This window comes from Musca domestica, unplaced genomic scaffold (genome assembly GCF_030504385.1).
Source record: "Musca domestica strain aabys unplaced genomic scaffold, Musca_domestica.polishedcontigs.V.1.1 2, whole genome shotgun sequence".
Lineage (NCBI taxonomy): Eukaryota > Metazoa > Arthropoda > Insecta > Diptera > Muscidae > Musca > Musca domestica.
The window spans coordinates 2,276,363-2,299,097 of NW_026712249.1; the positions used below are offsets into that span (position 1 = coordinate 2,276,363).

The window sequence follows — 22,735 nt, forward strand, 5'->3', positions numbered from 1 at the left end:
TTTTTAGTTTATTTAATGCCATTATTATCATGAGTGTATATTTTGTAAAGTGTTTTAGTTCTATTCATAATATTCATTTCGTCTTTTTGAAGATCTGTAATTATTTTGAACTCAATTCAATTATTTTGCTTGTTGACTAACATTAGCAAATATTTCTGGGCTTCTCATTTCGCAGGAAAATGCATAGCATACCTTTGAGAACTACAAATCTATAAAATTCGTCACTTAAATGTCGTTACATGGTATATATTTATAATACCAAATAACAGATTATACGTGTTTCGTTTGAAAATTATAGCCCAATATTCAAAATATCAAAGAGAAAAACGTGGTATGGAACTATACCAAAATATGGACTACGTGACCCACTTTTCAAACAAATATTTCTGTGAACCCGAAACTCTTTTGAGGGAATTTAATCTACTATTAAAATAATCTACTCAGACTGGCAATTGGACTGTGAAATTTTAAGAAAATTTGCAGCAAATTTGTTGGAAGTACAAAATTTGTCAAAAATTGATATTTTAATTCAGCGACTCACAATCAAATTAGATCTCGAATATTTTTTAACATTATGGTGATTGAAGTCATACTTCTCAAATTATGCGTTGTTGTAAAATTTGTAATAAATTGGCATAAAGTAATCCTGAAAATGTTTTTATACCTTCCACCCTACTATGGAGGGTATATTAACTTTGTTATTCCGTCTGTAACTCCTCGAAATACTCATGTCAAGTATATATATATATTCTTGATCAGCGTAAAATTCTAAGTCGATTTAGCCATGCTCGTCTGTCTGTTGTAATCACGCTATCTTTCGAACGAATTGAGATAGAAGGCTAAAATTTTGGACACATGTTTATTTTTCCAGTAGGCAGGTTAAGTTTGTAAATGGGCCATGTAGGTCCACTTTTTCATATAGCCCCCATATATAAGTACCTCTTGATATTCGGTATTTTAATGATTTTAGCGACATTATTCACCGGAATTGTTTCAAATTTGGTATTGGAAGTTCGAAATGGATACTACAGCCTAATACAGAAAATTGTCTGTGCAGGTCCACGTCTTCGTATAGCCCCATATAACGGTACCTCCCGATATTCGGTATTTTGATGATTTTTAGCTACATTATTCACAGAATTTTTTTAATTCAAGTTTCGCATTTGAGTATTGTAATGGTTTATGACAAAAGTTGCCTATGCAGGTCCACAGGTCATATAGACCCTTATATAACGGCTACATTCGATATTTATAAGATTTTAACAAAATTTGTAACGGATTTTATTTTTTTGAAAATTGCCAAAATTGTGGAGGGTATTCAAAGATCGGTCCGGCCGAAATTAAAAAGCTTTTTTACTTGTTTCTATATTATGATCTTCTGAACTGTCCCATTGCTGGAATTCCTATAACCGGAAACGTTACTTATTGTCAATTGATAGAACATATTTGCAAGCGTTGATCGTTTGAAAGACGATTCATGGGTGAGTTATAATTGTGACTAAAAAATCACCCTATATAAAAAATGAATATTAGTGCTACAAAGAACAATGCACAAAAATGTACCAAATACAGTGTATCCATATTATTATATAATAATTTAATTGAAAATATATTTGTGTATAAATAATATAAATATTCTTAATTTGTAAGTTCCTATGTACAAAATTCGCAAAAAGTCCTCCCATATATCCAACAAGATTTTTTTTTGTCCTAAGGACAAAAATATATGTTTAGTCCGGGTAATCGAATTCCCCTCACTTAATTAAAAATGCCTTGATTTGATGTACGCCTTAATACTCTTGTTGATTAGCTAACCCCTTTCGATTAAACAAACGTCTTGATGTTTTGATTTATTTCTAATATTTGCAAAGCTAATGAAGTCAATTTTGAATATCTACGACAGTCACAGAGGTGGTGTTCCATTGCATTTCGCAGACACCTTTAACTGAAAGGAGAAGCACAGAGCTCCTTCTTGTGTTTGCTTGAGGTGGTTTCTAGCTGCAAATATTATCATGTCGTGATTAAGATAAACATTTGCAGCATCGATGAGTACGCTAACCTACCCGAGAGTAAATAAAAAGAACAAAAATTGATTTCATATTTTTCAACAATGTATTTATTTACTTATTTATTATTTGATAACAATGTTCTCGGTTGACAATCAATCAAACAAAGGATTAAATGAGTGTAACAGCGAATGAGCAGACGGGGGATATTTCTTAACCCTTGGGCCATGCAAAATCCTTCTTGAACATACCGTATGCAACCCAGTACAGCAGATTGAACAACGCAAATGACATGGGAAAGGCAATTCGGGATATGCGATCAATTAGAGAGACACTGTTTACATAACGCATTCCTGAAGGAGGGGTTGAAAAAACATTTGAATATTTACAAAATCGCAAAATTGAAAGCTATAACTTTACCCTTTTGTACAGCCGCCTCCCTTTCTCTTTGTTTGCGAAATTTAACATCTCCAATGAAACAGAGCCACATTTGCTTAGCCTTGGAAATAACCGGAGGTTCTGTTTGCGTTGTCCTCTCCATTGTTGAGGTATGCGAAGAGGGACATTGGAAGATGTGCGTCGGATCGTTGTAGATGGGACATATCATGGCGTTGCGTTTGCGAAAACCACCCGGTTGATTTTGACAAATATCAGTTGCCAATGACTCGTTGCTCTCCCTCATCGATGGCAGCTCGATTTCGTTGTCAATGTCGTCATCAATTTCTTCATCTTCAATATCTTCCCATTCGTCTTCGCTTATTGTGGGTATTTCACCACTCCCGACCTTGGTGAAATAGTGGACGCCAGCAAACTCCAGCAACGTGGCAATGCAATACAAGAAACTCATCAACAGAAACCAATCCAGGGCAGTGGCGTATTTTACTTTGGGTAAATCGGTGCGTGAGTCCAGGCTAATTGTGGAAAGTGTTAAGACAGCGGTGACACACAACCCAACACGATCACTTGTTGCTTCACGATGTATCCAAAATGATACCCAGGATAAGACGACAATCAGTATACAGGGAACATAGACCTACGTATTAGCGGACGATAAAGAGGTTATGTATTATAAATTTTAATGATTAAAATGAGGACCATACATCATAAATACATATTAAAAAGTAACTAAAAACGAACGAATAATACTTAGAAATATTGTTCCATTGGTAAGGGATCGTGTACAAAATGATTTTTTAGAAAATAGTGGAGTGACTAATAAAAGTTATACAGAATTGGGGAGATCTTCCACCCTTTGGTTACGAAGACATTTGCTTTCTATCCAAAAATTTCTACAAATCTGGTCTTGTGTTTCCTTCAATTAAAATACATATGGCTGATACTGGTACCTTATACGGTACCGTGGCAACGATTGGGTTAATTCGTGATTTTAACGAAAAGACATATGACTGAAAGTGGTACCGAATGGTATGTGCCTGTCAATTCGTATTGAAAGAGCAAAATTTACAAAAGGAGGTCCTTGAGAGTACGTTACCCCTTAACAGAGAATTGTCTATATAGGTCCAAAATCCCATACAACGGTACCCCCCGATATTCGGTATTTTGATGATTTTAACCACATTTTTAATGGAATTGTATGAAAATTCACACAAGGAGTTCCTTGTGAGTCCTTTGTCCAATATATCGTATATCCCCCATACAACGGTACACCCCGACATTCGGTATTTTGATGATTTAAGCCACATTTTTCAACGGAATTGTCTGAAAATTCGCATAAAGAGTTCTTTGTGAGAACTTTACCTCCTGGAAGAGATCTGTTTATATAGGTTCACGATATCGTATATCCCTAATACAACGGTATCCCCCGATATTCTGTATTTTGATTACTTGAGCCAAGTTTTTCAATGGTATTGTCTTAAAATCCACACAAGGAGATCTTTCTGAGTACTTTACCACTTAGAAGAGAATTGTCTAAATAGATCCACGTTTTAGTATAGCGCGCATATAACGGTACCTCCCGATATTATATATTTTCCTGATTCTTGCGGCATTATTCACCGGAATTTTTAAAGTCTCTTTCCAAATGGAGGAGGGTATAAAAAGTTCGACCTAGCCGAACTGTTTTTTACTTGTTTAGTTTCTCATCTTCAGCTATAATTTATTAATCGGTTTTTTTAAAAGTGGTCGGTAAAGGATATTTGATTCATATTCCCCTGTTGTTTGCCTTACCTGTATCAAGAAATATCCTGTATGCCGCTTTAAATTAAAGGCAACATGAAGTGTGGAAAAGTCACCTTCTCTCCTAGCATAGGTGAGATTACGACTTCGCATGCTTATCAAATCGAACTGATTGAGAGTCATGCCCGGTACAAAAGAGACAGCATCATCACCACCTCTCCATTCATAGACCAATTGGCGGCTAGTGTAGCCATCTGAAATAAGAATGAAATGGGAAAAGAAGAAGAGTAATGCTCTCTCCGCAATGAGACATATGTATTTATGGTACATACAACTGCCGAAAATTAAAGGACAAGATTGTCGATCCATTGGAAAGTTTTTCAGCTCCATGGGGCATGTAGCCTTGATTGTTAGTCTGTAAAGACGTTATTCTCTCATTTAGAGATTTAAATAAAACACTGAATTTTTCTCTTTAAATATACCTCATTGAGTACAGAATGCCTCCATCCTGGTCCAAACGTAATAGCTTATTGGGCACGGTAATGGTGTGAATGTGAGAGTGCTTGCCATTGTAGAAATATGTATCTGGTCTCCAAATTCTTTCTAGCATCTAAAAAACATTTGTTTTCAATATAAATTATGAATACCACAGAATGCTTACTACCTTTATGCTCAACGACAGACTTTTGATGGGCCCCTGAAAACTCAAACGCTTATCCTTCCAATATTGACGGAAATAACAATCCATTGAGTAGTCCATATCGAGTTCGGACACAGGACCCATACTACGAATTAAAATATTGGTTTGAACGACCGTTGGTATTCCTTAGGGAAAGAAATGATACATAATTTTCGAAGATGAATTTATGGAATTTCTGTCATAGTTGTCTTTCGTCCATACCTTGCCCATGTGTCGGCAATTGTGATTGTTCATAACTTTTGAGCAGATTTTCCAAGAGTATGGAAATATTTCGACTCAACATATCCGTTGAGGCAGTGCGTTTCCGCATACTATTCGGATCAGAGAGATTATGACTAGATTTGAATACCGTCACTCGTTGGGTGGTGGTGTAATCTCCAGGAAATCGCCTTCTTCGATATGTGTTGGCATTCTCAATATCCCTATTGGGAATAATATTATCCGCATAGTCATTTTTCTCATTGTATGTTCTGTTAAGGGATATGTAACAGATCAAATCAAATTTTGAAAAATATATAAACTGAATTTATTTGAAAAACTCACTCAGAATCTGTATTATCGGTGCTAGTGTACGTTTCAATTGTCTTGTTCTTATTCCAATTGTGTTCCATTAATATCAACGTTGCTGTCGGTATGCCATGGCATTGGAGTTTTAGGAATCCTATCAGGATTATCAAACTGAAAAAGAGTGTAGAAAAATGTTATATCATTTGAAATCGCAAAATATGATTTGCTCTTGCATAGGATCATTTATATGTTAAGTTTTTGGGTGTACTAATTTTTCGGGCCCTTCAGTACTCTTAAGTTACAATTAAGTGTAAACATTTAAGTTATGCAGCTGTAAAAAAATAATAACTATATAAGTTATATAGAATTGCGAATCCCAAACTTAAAAAGTAACAAAAATGCCTGGACCTGTATTCAACATTTTTCTTGGAAATGTTTTTTAAAAATTAAATAAAAAAATTTAAACTAATTAAATTAGGATTGAACGTTTGACCATGAATCATTAAAGCTGCAAATATATTCGCCTAACCACTACTCTCTGGTAGGAGTCTAAAAAATACAACTTTTAAAAACCAGATAGTGGGAGAAGCATGACAAAAAAAAATAAATTTAAATTAACAGAATTTCAGAAACAGCATTAAGCCATTGAAAGACAAGTTATTTCAGATGATTTTAAACAGCTGAATTTATCCCGACACGTAGTGTTAAAGTTGACGTTTTAATGTTTGTTTCTCAAAGAATGTGACACCTAAAAAATCAGTTTCGACCAAAACCCAATTTAAATTTGACTCGCTGAATTTAAAATATTATTACACAACAAGTAAAAAAACATTAAGTTCGGCAGGGCCGAACTTTTAATACCCTCTACCTTTGGGTAAAGGAAACATTTTTATATAAAAGTATCTGAATTGAAGCGTGTTTCAATTTAGACTTCATATACCAGTAAGACCTTTTGCATAATGCAGTTAAACTTATCAAAAAACATAAAGTGAGTGAGGCCGTTATATGGGGCCATACCAAAAAGGGAACCTCTATAGACAATTTTATACTTCAAGGATTGTCATCATTCAAATCTTTTAAAACAACAAATGTGACTAGGATTATCAAAATGCCGAATATCGGTGGATATCGTTATATGTATTTGAAAACGTGGAACTAAATATTCAATGCTCTGCCACCGGGCTAGAACCCATTATGAGCTAAAAATATCAATTTTTATCAAAATGTCGAATATCGGCAGGTACCGTTACATGGGAGCTTTACCAAAAAGTGGATCTACACATACAATGTTTCGCCACTTGAGCTACAACTTTCTGGACAAATCCAAATGTGCAAAAAGCATCAAAACACCGAATATCGGGAGGTACCGTTATATGGGGGCTATAACAAGGACTTATACATACAATGTTTTGCCATACGAGCTAGAACCATTATACCAATTTTTAGACATTTTTTTTAGACAACTGTGGCAAAAATCATCAAACTACCGAATATCGGGAGGTACTTGGCCGTATCAAATGATATATACCCTCTGTAGCCATATGGTTGAGGATATTAAGAACGATATCGTCTCACTTCTTCTGGCACCTCCTCCGTAAAGCGTCAACATTTATCCGAGTATGCATACATCCGAGATTTTTTAATTTGAATGACAAAATCAGACTGTTTTTTCTGAAACGGATATTCGCCATGATGGACGACTTATTTTATGTACTTTTCTTATTGTCCTATCGCAATAAAATCGTTTATAGTTCCACGACAACTGTTAAAAAAATACACATGTGTGTTCTTTGTTGTTTTCATTTGGTTATTTTACAACTCTCATCTTCTGTAATTACTCGCTGGCCGTGCGTAGATATTAACTAGGGCACAGCAGTTCCAAATGGTTATCAGAAACTGGGTTTCCTTAAGGAAACTTACACAGACCACACATACACATGGCTATCGCATCACATATGCCACAAATGCACCATTATTGGGGGTCGAGAACCTTTGCACCGTCTTCAATTCTGGTTCCTTTTGGCGGTAGCATCACTGCCATGATGTCAATTCTAATTTGAACTAAAAGACTTGATCTCGTTCATCGTCATTAGGCCACTCATTTTTGCCAGCAATCAGCACAAATGCTAAGGACAATGAGAGCGAGAATGTGAATTAAAAGGAAAATGTCTCAAGAGACTCGTAAAATTTCAACTAAAAACAATGACAAAGAGAAGACGAAAAAAAAAAAACGATGAGGGACGAAATTGGTGCAAGTTTGAGTTTAATGTGGCTAACTGTGTGGTATTTTAGCTGTCCAGAGTTTCTGGGTCTTTATACAATTTTTTGCTTAGCATGATATATGTCATTAAGGAATGTTCCAACACGTAAAATGGAACAATGTGTAAATGGAAAATGAACGATTCGTTGCTGCTTTCTTTGCATTCTTCACACCTTCGGACGTGGAAAGCCGTTTACCCGGTCTTTTGTTATGCTCCATTTTATGTTGTTATTATATACTTGTCAAACTATTAAATTCCGTTTTTATTATTTGTTTAAAAAAAGAAAAGCCAGCAATTTCTTTTATTTAAGTCCGCCCATTGTTTTCTTCCCGCCTGACATTGAATGCTAAGTAGGTGGGTAGTGTGTGTGTGTGTGTGTGTGTAATTATGAAATGAATAAAATGAATTTGTGTACAATTCATTGCTGTGTGATAACTAACCAACTTGAATATAGGCTATTTTTGAGGTCTATTGAAAAGTTCGAATTATAGAGCCCATATATAGATCTCACCGACAGACTTAGATTACACGTGAAAAGAATTCTTAGGCACAATATGTATACCCTGCATCATAAAAAATTCACTCGAGAATTAACAAATATATATTTCATAGGTGCGATGGGACTACATTGATAGTTTCTACTGTGATCCCAAAATGCCCAGATACAATTCAACCACTTGGAAAATGTTCCTTCAATTTAATGGAAACCTTTGCAAATAGGCCTCAGGTATTTTTCATACATTCCATTGTCTGGGATTCGTTTTGAAAAATACCCTTTCATGAATACAAATTATAGTTAAATCAAAGAAGCAGTTGAGTTCGGCTCGCCAACCGTCCGTTTAAAAGCAATACTCCTCATAACATATCTATAAATGCTGACAACTATTTCCAAATCTATATCAAATTTCAATAAATTTCGAACTCCCAGCGTGAGTTTTTAAACTATTCCTTTATAAAATATAGCTAAAATCATTAATATCGGGAGTTTAAACTATATTGGTGCTATTTAAAAATGTCGAACTCCAAATACCAACTTTGAATCACCTCAGGTGAATAAAGTGACACAACTTATCAAAATACCTGGATGTGCAGTTATATGGGGGCTATATTTAGCAGAGAATACGGCGCCTTTTACGAACACCAAATATCAAGTTTGAGATAATTCTGTAGAAAAATGTAGCAAAAATTCCTAAAATATCGAATATTGGACGGTACGGTGATATGGGGATTATACAAAGTCGTGGATCTGTACAGAAAAAATCCTGTCATAGGAGATTCTATTCATTGCGAACTCCAAATAGCAACTTCGAAACAGTTCAGGAGAAAAATGTGACACAAATAAAAAAAAATCTCTTTTAGTTTTTTTCTTCTTTTGCAATGCAATGTAAATTGTCGCCGCTACAGTTTATTGTCATTTGAGCCCTTTTTATGGCATTTTCCATCACTTTGGCCAAAACTTTCAGCGATAGGTCCTCAAAATCTTGATGGATATTGTCTTTAAGAACTGAAACAGTCTGAGGTTTGCTGACATAAAACCTCGACTTTAGAAAACCCCACAAAAAGAAGTCTGGAGCGGTCAAATAAGGCAAAATGCATGCAGTGTGTGCCGTTGCACCGTCATATTGGGACCACATGTTTTTCAATCCCAACTCGTCAAGTTGTGGCAAAAAAAAAAGTCGTTGATCATTGCTTTAGAGCGCTCACCATTCACAGTAACCGTTTGGCCCTCAATATCTTCGAAGAAAAAATTTCCGATGACTCCTCCAGCAAAAACAGCACACCATACATTGACTTGGAGAGGGTGTAATGGCTCTTCGTGGGCTACACCCGGATTTCCAATACTCCAGAAGCGTAAATTTTTCTTTTGTACGTACCTGCTAAGATGGAAATGGTCCTTATCACTCATGATTATTATTGATGAAAAAATCATCTTCTTCTTGGTGGTGATTAAGGATGTGAGACACGATTGGCGGTCAAAAGCTAACAGCTGATGCACCAACTAAACTTTGTGCGGAAACATCAAACTTTGTACCAAAATTCGCTGTAAAGACCGTCGACTGATACCCATATGCGGTTAATTTCGACGGCGCTTCCATGACATCTTCGGCTACAGCACCAATATTCTCTGCAGAACGGATACTCCGAGGTCTGCCACGCCTGGCAGCATCTTTTGTTGGGCCAGTCTCTTCAAGGCGAGTTGCCAAAGATTATTGTTCAAAAATATTCCGTTTTCTACAGCAGTGTAGAGTAACATTGTTTATTAACTTTCATTTTGCATGTGTTTTCTACAAAAATGTCAAAACAAAACTGACATTAGAGGCCAATCGTAAAATGTATAGCATTTTTTGATAGGAGAATTACTTTTGCGCCACCTGAGGTATGTGTAGGAATGTTTCCTACACACTGGGAATAAAAATGTCAGTTTACAATAAATGTTAAAAACAATGATAAAAACTTCCAAAACGTAGACCTAGGTGGCGCATATTCAATACATTAGAAAAAACTATGTAATTATCTTTACCCTGGTTCGCCACATATTCTGGCATTTTTGCAATCCGATTTGGTCCAAGTGATGTCAAAACTGTTCCTTTATGCTCAATCTTCCCTATATGCCTATATTAACACTTTTACAATCCTTGGGCATCTTTACAACCATTGCAGAAAGTTGTTTCATAGTATTGTTGGCATGTTTCTTAACAACCTTGCCCATAATATATACCGAATCATACGAATGTCTAACGAAATTTATCCTTTCACAAAACTTTCCTGAAATGTTTATGCCAGAAGAAACTGTTTTTTTATTTGAAGAATTTTCTGTTGGAGTGCATTTGCAGTGCAATGTCATATAATACTGATAGGTTTATAATGGAAGACAAACGAATTCGGCATGGACCGACCACCAAACCATCGAAAAAGAACGTTAGTAACTTTTTAATTTTTCAAATCAAAAAAAGCAATTCCATTTTGATTCAAATTATTCCGAACTACATCTGTTGCGTAAAAAGTTCATATTTCAATTTCTATGGACATAGATATATTTTTGAAATCACAATCATGCCATTTGAATATTTGTATTAAATTGAGTAATAAGTTTTCTCTGAAACCATTTTTCTTACCTTTTAAAGTCAACATTGATCTCACACAGAAAATGCGCACATATTTTAACCATTACGTTCAAATCCTTTGGTACGCAACCGCATGACAAACAAAAAATATACGCTCTCGAATGTAGGGGAAATTAACCAACCCTCCGCTACAAATAATTTAGAATCCAATAAATATAAAATTATATTTAGAGTCATTTTCGTTGGCATTGTGTCACTGCATCGAGTAGACAAAAGAGAAAAACCAAAGCTGTTTTGGGCCTCAAGCGTGTAAGCAACATGAATGAATAAATGTGGCCGCTTAAAGACTTGTGCGGCTTACTACCAGAAAAGTGGTCAAGATATCGTTGCCACTGGAAGCTGATTGCGACAAGGTTGTTCACCGCCACATCAATTTGTATTAAGCGAACATAAATGGTATTTTTATTTAAATCCAATACCCACACTCTTAGATCCATCTTAATTCAAGACATCCGCACTTACCCCGTCCTGTTAGGTTGTACTCGTAGTAAGACGAAAATGGCCACCGCTGACACCGAATGATGTATTAATCTGTGAAATCAGCTTTCTCATTGTAACACACTACTTGGCGATCTCTCAATAGTTCACCTGGTAGCGGGTGGCAGTGCCACTGAACAGGTCAACATTGAAGGGTAAGCAATACCAAAAAGGTAAAAGTATTTAGCCACTGGCTATATTCACGGCAATGTCATGTTGCAACAACAGCAATAGCATTGACAGGACATAAAAGCTAAAGCCAGCAGCTACAGCAACAAATGTGTTTTGCAAAGACACTAAACATGTAACATCATCATCAGCAGCAGCAGCAGTCGTTCGAGAGCGTAAGGAAAGATGGTTATGGAAGTGTCTCTGTGTGTGTTTGTGAGTGTGAATGTAATCACATTTGCCTCTTCCGCAACAACGCTCGAATGCATTGGCATACACGCTGGCGTACAATTATAGAAGGGTGGCATAGCACATCTATTCCACATTTGCCACAAATTATCTATTGGTGTTTAGCTGGCAAGAGAAGGGGGGGATGGGGGGGTGTGGCGACGAGTTGGGTTGGGTCACCACCCGAATGCCAGCATTAATGCGCTTTAATACTTTAATAAGTTTGCATTTTGCAAAATAGTTTTCCATATTTCCAGAGCTTTTGTTCAACTTTGAATACCTCGGCATAGCCCGCATAGGCAGTTTGAAATTGTTGCCACAGAATTATCCCCCGAAAGTGTTAAGAGTGGAAAGCTAAGATATGATGGCATTTATACCAAGTCAGGATGTAACGAATTTTATGTGTGACTGTATGTGTCCACAGGATAACGGAGAGAAGGGATTAGGGTGAAATAATTTTCAAATGTATTTAAAAAGTCAATGTCGATGAAATAACGGATTTCACATACATATATGTAAATATATATTACGGAATGACTTAACATCGTAGAATTTTAAATGATGGTCGCTCTTTGGGCAGAGTAGTTAGTTAAGACAACATTTTTAGAAATTTGAACAAGGAGAGTATGAATGGTACCAATAGGTATTAATTGTGTTCAGTTATCGGAAATATATAGTACTGAGTTTCCGTTTATTGGTTTATACAGGGTGACATGAAAAAACTGCAACCAAATTCAGGCGTGATAGTGTGATTTCATTTAAATGTGAATAAATCTTTTGTGTCTCGTAGCATCGCTCGTTACCATGATACTGGTAGCGTAGCCCGACGTCAAGGAAGTGGACGGAATAAAACAGCAAATCAGCAGAAATCATTCCAAAAGTAAAGAAGCGACTTGATCGAAACCCGCGTCGCAGTGGCAGAAAAATGGCTCGTGAGCTGGACATATCGCAATATTCAATTCGGCAAATATTGAAAAATGAGCTCGGGCTAAAGCAATTGAAATTCCAAAAAGTGCAAGAATTTACACTGCAACAGAAGGAAAATAGACTCAAAAGAGCTAAAGAGTTGCTTCACTTGGCCGAAAGTGGTGAACTGCCGAATTTGAAATTTGGTTTTTTCCGATGAGAAAATATGCGTTGTCCAGCAGTTTGTAAACAAACAAAATGTTCGTGTTTACTTGCCAAAGAGGTCAGCTGAAAATTCGGTTAGCTGGTGATGGTGTGGGCCGCCATAACAGCCGATGGTCGCTCTCCGCTCGTATTAATCGACCGAATTGTATAAAATGTCTTGTCACGCAAACATTTTGATTCATGATTCAGCACCATCGCCATCATGATTCAGCACCATCCAAGAATGGTTATAAAATGAGGTTCCTGGCTTCATTTCCAGCGCACAATGGCCATCAAAATATCCGGATACCAATCCATTGGACGATTGTGTCTGGAGTATTTTGGAACGCAAGGTTGGCATTCAAAAATGCCAAAGTGGCCATCACCGGGAATGGGCCAAAATATCGCAGAGCAACATTCGGCCAGTGTGTGACGGTTTAATTAGCCGTTTGAAAGCCATAATTCGTGCCAAAGTGACCAATTCGAACAAATCTAAAGTTATACTAAAATTTGATGCTATTTCCGGAATTTTTTGCTTTTATTCAATAAAATTAAAAAAATAATAAAAATTATGACGTTTGACATTGTTGTAGTTTTTTATGTCACCCTATAAGTTTCAGATGATATTAAATTTCGTCTAACTCCTGATATTAATGACAAAATTTTTAGAGGGGCATTTGACAATCTCTCTTTCTCTCTCTCTCTTTCTCTCTCTCTTATGCCGTTTATACATTTCCTTGTATTAAATTTACTAACAGACAATCTTAGAAACTAGTTCAAACTATTTTCGAATCGATCTTGACCAACTCTTCAACAATTGCTTATTTATTTTAATAATGAACAAATTGCGTCACTCTAGGCTCCATCTGATGAGGCAACACTCACTTGAACGTGCAACAAGGCGAACACTTGTTCAGTATCCGATATTCAATCTAATCCATATCATAACACATACATGCACAAGTAAATACATGTGTGTACGTATGTACATTGTATGTATGTAGTCACCCAGTGTTGGTTCGCTTGTTGGAATTGCTCTTGAATGCTCTTTGTTGCATTGCACTTAACCTAAACTTTTGTTTAGTGTGGCAGCTTAAGCAATTTTTGCTTTATTCGCATAAAAAAGTGAATCATGAGATTTACTTTCCTTCATTCTATAAACGATGTGTTTAGTTGAAATCCAAAAGAGCTCAAGTTTGCAATGATAATAAATCGAATGATCGAATAATGATATTCCTTTCGAAATTTTTGTTATTCTAACATTTTCGAAATTTTACAAATAAAATTTACTTTTGATTTGCCCTATATGAATATTTCGGAGGAACGTTAATAAATAGCAGATATTGATGAGTACAGTTGTCAAAATTTTACAAGTTTAGAACAAAATGTTCGCCTTTGATTAGCTCAACATTTTACCTTTTATGATTATTTAGTTTTAAGTTATTTTCAGGTTTTAACAAATGTACATATCAAACGTGTGTCTGTAGCTTTGTGACATGTCGAGTACGTAAATCCCCATAACCCCCTTTTTTAATTCAACCATCATAGGTCGACAAAGATAATTCTATTGATGACGACGACGACGAAGATGATGATGATGTTGTGTGGGAATTATGCTTATGCACTTATTTTAAAGCTGGCTGAGTGGTTGGCGCTCTGCCGCCTGCCTGCCTGCCAGCTTGCCAGTTCGACTAGTGTAAGCTATTTACAGTTTGTTCACTGTGGTTGTGCTGCGTACATCACTGGTTTTAATTTGAAGGGTGCACTCTGCGTAAATTCCTCAGCAGACACATGACATCTCGACAGAGCGTCTTTTGATAATTCGTTGTTGGGGTTATTTGTTTCTTTTTGGCAGCTGGTTGGCATGATTTGCTTTTCAATTATCGCTTAATAATTATCGATTTCCGTTATTGTCCAAGACACCCTTATGGATATTTGGCTACGTACATGGTGGTCGGTCGGTCTGTTGGCTTGTTTGTTCGGTCGATCAACCGTGTCCATTGGTTTTATTGTCTTCTATGTCGAAAATTTGTATGTGTGTGGTTACGTTGGGTGTGAATTTAATAATCGTAAGTAAATTTAGTTTGGGAATTTCTTGTGAGAATTTAGAGGCAACACACACGCACACACGAACATACTGGACGCCTAAGTTGTTAAATTTGCATGGGCATTTTCACAGAATCATGTTATTTAATTGGCGAGCAAAATGAATGAATATTTGTTTATTAATAATGAAACCAAAGTAGTTGTTTGATTTCTTTCTATGTTTTATAGCGAAAATTGTTTTTTCTGCGAAGAAGCCGTCCTATCACTTGCTTGTGTGACAACTGCTAATGGTTTTACGGATCCAGACATTGCAAACAAGAGGGTAAAATGATAGAATGTTTGTTTTCACACTAATTTATTTGTTAATATAATTTGTGGCTTGAAGGACCTTTAGATAATCATCAATTGGCGTATACGTTTTCTTTTAAATTTAATGCGTCGATCATACGCCCATATATCCATGGCCATTACTTAATTGCTTGAAATAGATTTAGGTACCTCAGACATTTTTAGGGAAGATATTTTTTGTATGTTTTTATACCCTCCACTATGAGGGTATATTAACTTTTTCATTCCGTTTGTAACTCCTCCAAATACGAATGTCAGACACAACAAGGTATATATATTCTTGATCAGAGTAAAATTCTAAGTCGATATAGCGATGTCCGCCTGTCTGTCCGTCTGTCTGTTTTAATTACTCTATCTTTCGAACGAATTGAGATAGAAGGCTAAAATTTTGCACACATGTTTATTTTGCCAGTGGGCAGGTTGAGTTCGTAAATGGGTCATGTAGGTCCACGTTTTCATATAGCCCCCATATAACTGTACCTCTTGATATTGGGCTTTTGATGATTTTAGCGACAATAATCACCAGAATTGTTTCAAATTTGGTATTTGAAGTTCGAAATGGATAATACATCCTAAGACAGAAAATCGTATTTGCAGGTCCACGTCTTCGTATAGCCCCCATATAACGGTACCACCCTATATTCAGTATTTTGATGATTTTAGTGCATTATTCATCGGAATTGTTTCAAATTTGGCATTTGAAGTTCGTAATGGTTACTACAGCTTATGACAGAAAATTGTCTGTGAAGGTCCACGTAGCCCCTCTATAACAGAGCCTCCTAATATTCGGTATTATGATGACTTAACGTCATTATTCACCGGAGTAGTTTCAAATTACGTATTTGGAGATCGTAATGGGTCTTTGGCAGAAAATTATCTATGTAGGTCCAGGTCTTCGCATAGGCCACATATATCAGTATATTCGGTATTTTGACGATTTTAGGCACAATACTCACAGAAATTGTTTGAGATGTCGTATTGAAGTTCGTAATGGATGCTACAGCCTGTGACAGAAAATTGTGTATGCAGGTCCAGGTCTTCGTATAGCTCCGATATAACGGTACCTCCCTATATACGGTATTTTGATGATTTTAGCTACATTATTCCCCGTTTATTTCAAGCTTCGAATTTGAATATGGTAATGGCTCATAACAAACAATGCCCATATAGGTCCATGTCGTATAGACACTAATATAACGACTATATGCGGTATTTTTAAGATTTTAAGAGAATTTTTAATGGATTTGATTTTTTGAAAATTTCTAGATTCGTTCCAAATGGTGGAGGGTATTCAAAGTCCAAAGTTCGGCCCGGCCGATCTTACTGCTTTTTAACTTGTTATACCTCCTACCATAGTATGAAGGGTATGTTAAGTTTCTCATTTCGTTTGTAACGTTTCGAAATATAAATTTTAGACTCTACTAAGTATATATATTCTTGATCAGCATAAAATTTTATGTCGATTTAATGATGTCCGTCCGTCTGTCATATGTGTGTAAGGTCTGCAGGACTTTTGGTATAGGACTTACATAACTGTACCGACAGATTAAAAGTTTTTTTGGATGTTTTCAACATGAATTTGCTATAAATTGGCAGCATGTGTTCCCATTATGATAGAAACATCCTTGCATAGAGCTGTCAATATAATATTTTTCAAATTTAGAAGCCTGTGCCTGTGAAGCCCGTCCAGAATATTGAATATGGCCCATATAACGATACCTCCCTTTCTTCTGTATTTGAATGATTATTATACACCGAAATTTTATCAAATTTCATATTTGATAAAATTTCGTGACAGAAAATTGCATATGCAGTTTCAGGTCTTCGTATAGCCCCACATAACGATACCTCCTTATATTCGGTATTTTTATGATTTTAACGAAAAATTTTTACCGAAATTTGTTACTCCTACATTCGTTATTTTAATGATTTTTGTACATTGTTCACCGGAATTTCCTATTTGAATATCATAATGGCCTATGACGAAAATTGTTATTCAGATCCACGTCTTTGTACAGGCCCCAATATAACGGTAATAGGGAATACACGTTATTCTATATTTTTTGATTTTAGTAGTATTTTTCAACGGATTTTTTTTTTTTGAAAATTTGCAAATTCTTTCTAAATGGTCGACCCGCCGGTTTTCAATGGTTTTTACAAAATCTAAACATTTTTAGATTCTTTATATAAAATCGTCATGCCAAAATCAAATGAAAACTTAAATTTTTGAAAAATCTGTTATTCGAAAATACTTAAAAGTTGGATTTTGGCCATATGTCAAAATACAAAATAGTAGTCCAAATTATGTACATTTGGATGCACTAAAATTTAAAATTTTAAATTATAGCCATATTGGTAGATAAATGTGATCAGAAATGTTTAAATACAGGTGCTACTATTGAGGCAGAAACTTTGGAAATACTGAAGGCAGGAGGTACGAGACAAAAACAGGAGCTTTTTTTTGAAGTGCTTCTTTGTATTAGATATTCTGCTGATTGTAGCCGCATTTTCCAACGGATTTGTTTAAGAATCCAAATTTATAGCTTGTACTGAGGTCTTCGTCCTTTGGCTCCATTTCTATCCTATGTTCTTTAGGTCTTTCTATAGCATACATATGTTGTTACCTCTACGAGCTCGTCTTTTTGATTTTAACCGATTTTTTTTAAAGAAACCGTTTAATATTTGGACGTTGATGTTCACAATATATGCTACTTACTGAAAAGGACATTTGTTAACATCCACGTTTTCGTATAGCCTCCACATTACAATACCTCCCGATATTCGGGATTTTTATCATTTTACCCATATTTTTCAAAGGAATAGGAAAAAAGGTGGCACTTGGGGTTTGTATTCGAACCCGTTTGAATATTGAATCCTAATAATTTAGCTTTTAAAGGTTTTTTTTTTTACCTCATCCTGCCGAACTAGAAGCCTTTTACTTGTTTCTCTACGTTTTTTACTTATGCAAACTTTTCCAAAGAAAGTCTTAAAATTTAATTGCAACATAAAAATCCATCGCAATGTAGATTTTTATTGGTTTATTTTGATAGAATGGATCCATATTCCATCAAAATCAAATCATAATAAATTTACAAAATAAAATGCAAATAATTTCCTCAATATTCAAAGTAACACCACCCAAAACAATTGGACCGAATACTGTACTTTGTAATCACTTACGGTTGGAATAAAAATGTCAAGTAAATTGAAAACAATTACCATATTCGAAATAAGTAATGGAAGCCCAAAGCAGACAGACAGACGGACATAGTGATTGTGGACGCGTTACATTCCCCTTTTTTTGGGGGGGAATTACATTGTAACCGAAAGCATTAGTAATTTTTATGATATATATTTCCTGTTCGGGGCAAAGAAAGCAGCAATGGAAATCGATAAATGAAATTTGTTCTTGACGATAAAGACTTTTGTAGTAAATTGACCAGCAGTTTGGTGGGATTACTTTTGTGGAAGTTATTCAAAGAAAATGTTTTATGTGTGTGGAAATGATGGCAGGCAGTAAAGATAAACGCCAATATTGAATAATTGTATAACGATTGAATTGCAGAACTTAATTATATACAAAATAGACATGGTTTAAACAAGCTAATATTAAAAAGTTAATTGGGTGGCGAAAATAGATAATTAATATCTATTAAATAAAAAACTGAATGGGAACTTTTAAACAAATAACAAATGGAAAAGTTTGAATTAAACACCACCATGTCTTGCAACACCAAAGCAGTCTTTAATGAGACAAACTCATTACAACTGATCTGAAAAGAATTAAAAATAAAATTTTGGTTGGTTGGCTATTTGACAAAGGGCTACACTTTCGTCTCGGCGATTAAAAAATAATTATCTTTTGGGTATTTATTCATGTACTGTATGATCGGAAGTGAACTGAAGCATTCAGCATGTTATGTTGTTTAGAAAGGGTAAAGTGTCTTACAGTATGCCTGTCGTTATATTTACAGGTTGGAAAGTTTTAGTTGGTATTCCGACAGATATATGTATACCATCTGATTTTAGGATGTGAAATTTTTGAAAATTAAATTTTCATCTTGTGTGGGGGAGGTACAGGAATGACTTCACCAAAATTGTCCATTTTCGATCCATCCCATGTATTATCTATATTTTACGTGTACCAAGTTTGAACTACACTAAGTAAGTGATTTTGATATAGAGCTAGCAGCTGATTACAATTTTTTTCTAAGCGTGCCCGACTTCTGCCAATATTGTGTATTTTTTATTATTTTGAAAAATGAATAAAAATATTTTCAAAACCAATAATTGGAAGACACGTACACTATGTCTCGCGCATCAAAGTTTTTAACCAGTCAGTTTAGTCATGAAACTGAAAGACCGAAGAGTTTGAATCATATTTTTGAGATAAATTCCAGGCATTCCATTAATTTTTCGCGCTATTTAGCCCATTTTAAAAATGAGGAAAAATATGAAAAAAAGAAAACTTTTTGTATATAATTTTGAGTGAGTCTGATAGGAAGCGGGCATTGCCTCAGGGCTGTATTTCTGTAGTTTTACGAAGCTATTCTACCTCCTTATTGTACCATGAGTATGGGCTAAGTTTTTTTTTTTTTTTTTAAATTTGAGATTTTTGTCGGGCATGTACCAGAAGCATATTGCTCGTCTCCAAATTAGATTAACACGTACTGAAAATACTACAGGGAAAATACATATGGAACACTTCAACCAACGAGATGCCAAATAACGAACAAGCTACTTAAAATAAAATATTATATTTTTCTTTACCCAAATAAACAATATAATCGCGTAAACGTCTTCACCGAGCAACATATCTTTGTTCTGTTTGCTTTCTAAATATCGGAATTCAGAATGTACTGAGGGGATTAGTGTCCTTTAGAAACTTTGAATATCGCATTTTATTTAATTTGGCTCTTGCCAAATGGAAGATCCATAGCGAAAATTCTTGCTGGAAGCAAGATATTCTATATATTAAGAACCCGAATTGACCAACAACAGTTAATTTTCGACAGAAATAGACAACATCATGAAAACGCCGTTATGTGGGTCCTACACTTTAATATGTATGAACACATACACACCGTATTCGAAACCAATAATATCTGTGCAAAACTCTAACAGACGGATGAACTGGCAAGCAATAGCTTATATTCCCCCTTAGAACGTTATCCAAGTTGCTGAATGTATTCACTTTATTTTGCTATAATGTTTCTTGTTTTGGACAAAAAAAGTTAAAAAACAGTAAGCCCGACCGAACTTTGAATACCCTCCACCGAACGAATTTAGAAATTTTCAAAAAATAAATTCCGTTAAAAATTTTTGATAAAATCTTAAAAATAGACAATACATAGACATTTTTTGTGTCACAGACTGTAGTTCCCATTAATTTACGTAATTTGAAACAATTCCGGGGAATAATGTCGCTAAAAAATCAAAATCAAAATACCGAATATAGGGAGGTACCGTTATATGGGGGCTATACGAAGACGTGAACCTGCACAGACAATTTTTTGTTTGAGGCTGTAGTGTCCATTTCGAACTTCAAATAGCAAATTCGAAACAATTCCGGTGAATAATGTCGTTAAGATCATTAAAATGCCGAATATCGTGAAGTATCGTTATATGACGGCTATATGAAAACGTGGACCTATATGGTCCATTTACGAACTTAACCTAACTCTACTGGCAAAATAAACATATGTGCAAAAGTTTAGCTTTATATCTCAATTCGTTCGAAAGTTCGTGATTACAGACAGACAGTCGGACTTCGCTAGATCGTCTTAGGATTTTACACTGATCTCGAATATATATATTCTTTGTAGGGTCTATTATAAATATTTCGAGGAGTTACAAACGGAATGACAAAGATAATAAACCCTTCATAGAATGGTGGATGGTATAAAATAATGTTATGATCATTTCACATTAAAAGGTATACATTTAAAATTTACAAAATTGAAAATTTTAAAAGAATCAATTTTCAAATTTATAAGAATGCGGAGATTTCTCACTGATTTTTTTACAAATTTTAATTTTAAAATACTTTTGTAGTTTCTTATAGCTATAAATATGTCCTTTTTCACTGAAATTTTTGAAAAAACAACCTTTGATTGTATCACTTCTTTAATTAAATGTTGAATTTCTCCACACCCACTATGTTTTCATATTTTTCAAGGTTGCCACTCACTCAGCACGTTAATCATTGTTTCCGTAATGTTCCTTCAACGCAATGTTTCACTAAAATCTCCCAAAATTTAAAAGCAATCTTGACATTATAATCCGCTTGAAGAGAAGGAGAATTATTCATCAGACTTCGTCCACTGAAAATTGATTGGAAACGACACTAGACATTTTTTAAAATTTCTTGTTATAAGTATGATGGAGTAGTCCTAAAAGCACTTGACACCATTGGCAATTTATAATAGACATAGTTGACTCATTAGAACCTCATTGTGAGGCGAAAGCGCGACATCGCGTAAATCATCAGGAACACTGATATGATTTCGATTATCGACGGATGCAGAGCTCATTAACATTGTCACACAGCACTGATTCATATTTCATGGCGACAGGTACAACACTCACCACCACAAAATCAACAGAGGACGTCTGCAGATAAACATTGTCTTCACACCAAACGCTAATTGCGGTTATCGTTTTTTTTTTTAATTTTTTAAGATTTATTTTTTTTTTTAATTTCTTTTTGCTTTGCGTTCAACCGTATTTGCTGCCAGGATGTCTGCTGTGCAACTAAAGACCGAATCGAAACTGTCACCGAGTTTAAGGTATGTCTTTGGTACGTTGCCACCGGCTAGGACGCTAGGAAGTAAATGTCGAATGAATCTCACAACAAATGTTGCTTTGGAATTTTGGCGCGCAAATAAGAATGTCTTGTAGTGGGACTGTGTTGGGCATCCCACATGTTCAGTTTTGGAGTGCATTGTACTCGTGGAACGAATGCAATAAGAGCATGCGCCAGAAATCAACATTCCATATGACTACATGTGGACTACGTTCATTCATAAATCGGTAATTGAAATGATGGTGCTTGGATGGACATATATTTGGATAAGAAATTATATATTTATTTTTAGTTTGATTAAAAAAAAAACTTGAGAAATAATGGTCGAATTACTTGTTACCTTAGATATGTTAAATTAACGTATAATTGATAGCAGTATTTTACAGCTAAAGGAGTCTGATTTTGAACTATGTTATCCGTACTCGTGGTATTGAATCGCGTGAAATCCAATCCTATACTTGTGCTATGTAGGCACGTGAATTTTGAAAGTTGTAGTCGCTACATTCGTTTATTGTCATTATTCTATAACTTTATATTACACTGTGCGACAGCAAAAAATTCACACTTGCTCTAATGATCCAATTCTGGTTTGTGGGAGCCCACCAATGACGAATATGCCTTTTGCTTTTCTGGGCCACTTCGAAAATCGGTTTTATAACGGTAAATATAGAGAAAATCAGGGTTTCTTGGACTTAACCTAATTAGTTTTGAGATGGACACTATTGGTTTACTCCTTCCAACTCCACCAGAACTAAGCAGAAAAAAATAGTAATAAAACAAGTTAAAAATCGAACATTTATATCCAATTTTATGCGAAA

The 22,735-nt window shown here is 35.2% G+C and overlaps 1 protein-coding gene across 1 annotated transcript; it reads right to left on the reverse strand.

Moving 5' to 3' along the window:
- Window positions 1-2,116: 2,116 nt before the first annotated feature.
- LOC101892282 (gamma-aminobutyric acid receptor subunit alpha-2) lies at window positions 2,117-21,961 on the reverse strand. Its single transcript, XM_020037572.2, has 9 exons — window positions 21,701-21,961; window positions 5,386-5,520; window positions 5,044-5,312; window positions 4,807-4,967; window positions 4,625-4,752; window positions 4,475-4,557; window positions 4,194-4,396; window positions 2,427-3,039; window positions 2,117-2,359 (listed from the first exon to the last, which is right to left on the reverse strand). The coding sequence occupies exons 1-9, from the start codon at window positions 21,736-21,738 to the stop codon at window positions 2,220-2,222; spliced, it is 1,770 nt and encodes a 589-aa protein (XP_019893131.1). The 5' UTR covers window positions 21,739-21,961; the 3' UTR covers window positions 2,117-2,219.
- Between the last annotated feature and the right edge of the window lie 774 nt (window positions 21,962-22,735).

Excerpts from the sequence above, each read along its gene's own strand:
- LOC101892282 (XM_020037572.2), bottom strand. The coding sequence starts at position 21,738 with ATGTTTATCTGCAGACGTCCTCTGTTGATTTTGTGGTG. Across the intron at positions 4,753-4,806 it reads GTCTGTCGTTGAGCATAAAG|ATGCTAGAAAGAATTTGGAG; the intron begins GTAGTAAGCATT and ends AATGTTTTTTAG. Across the intron at positions 3,040-4,193 it reads CAGGATATTTCTTGATACAG|GTCTATGTTCCCTGTATACT; the intron begins GTAAGGCAAACA and ends GCTAATACGTAG.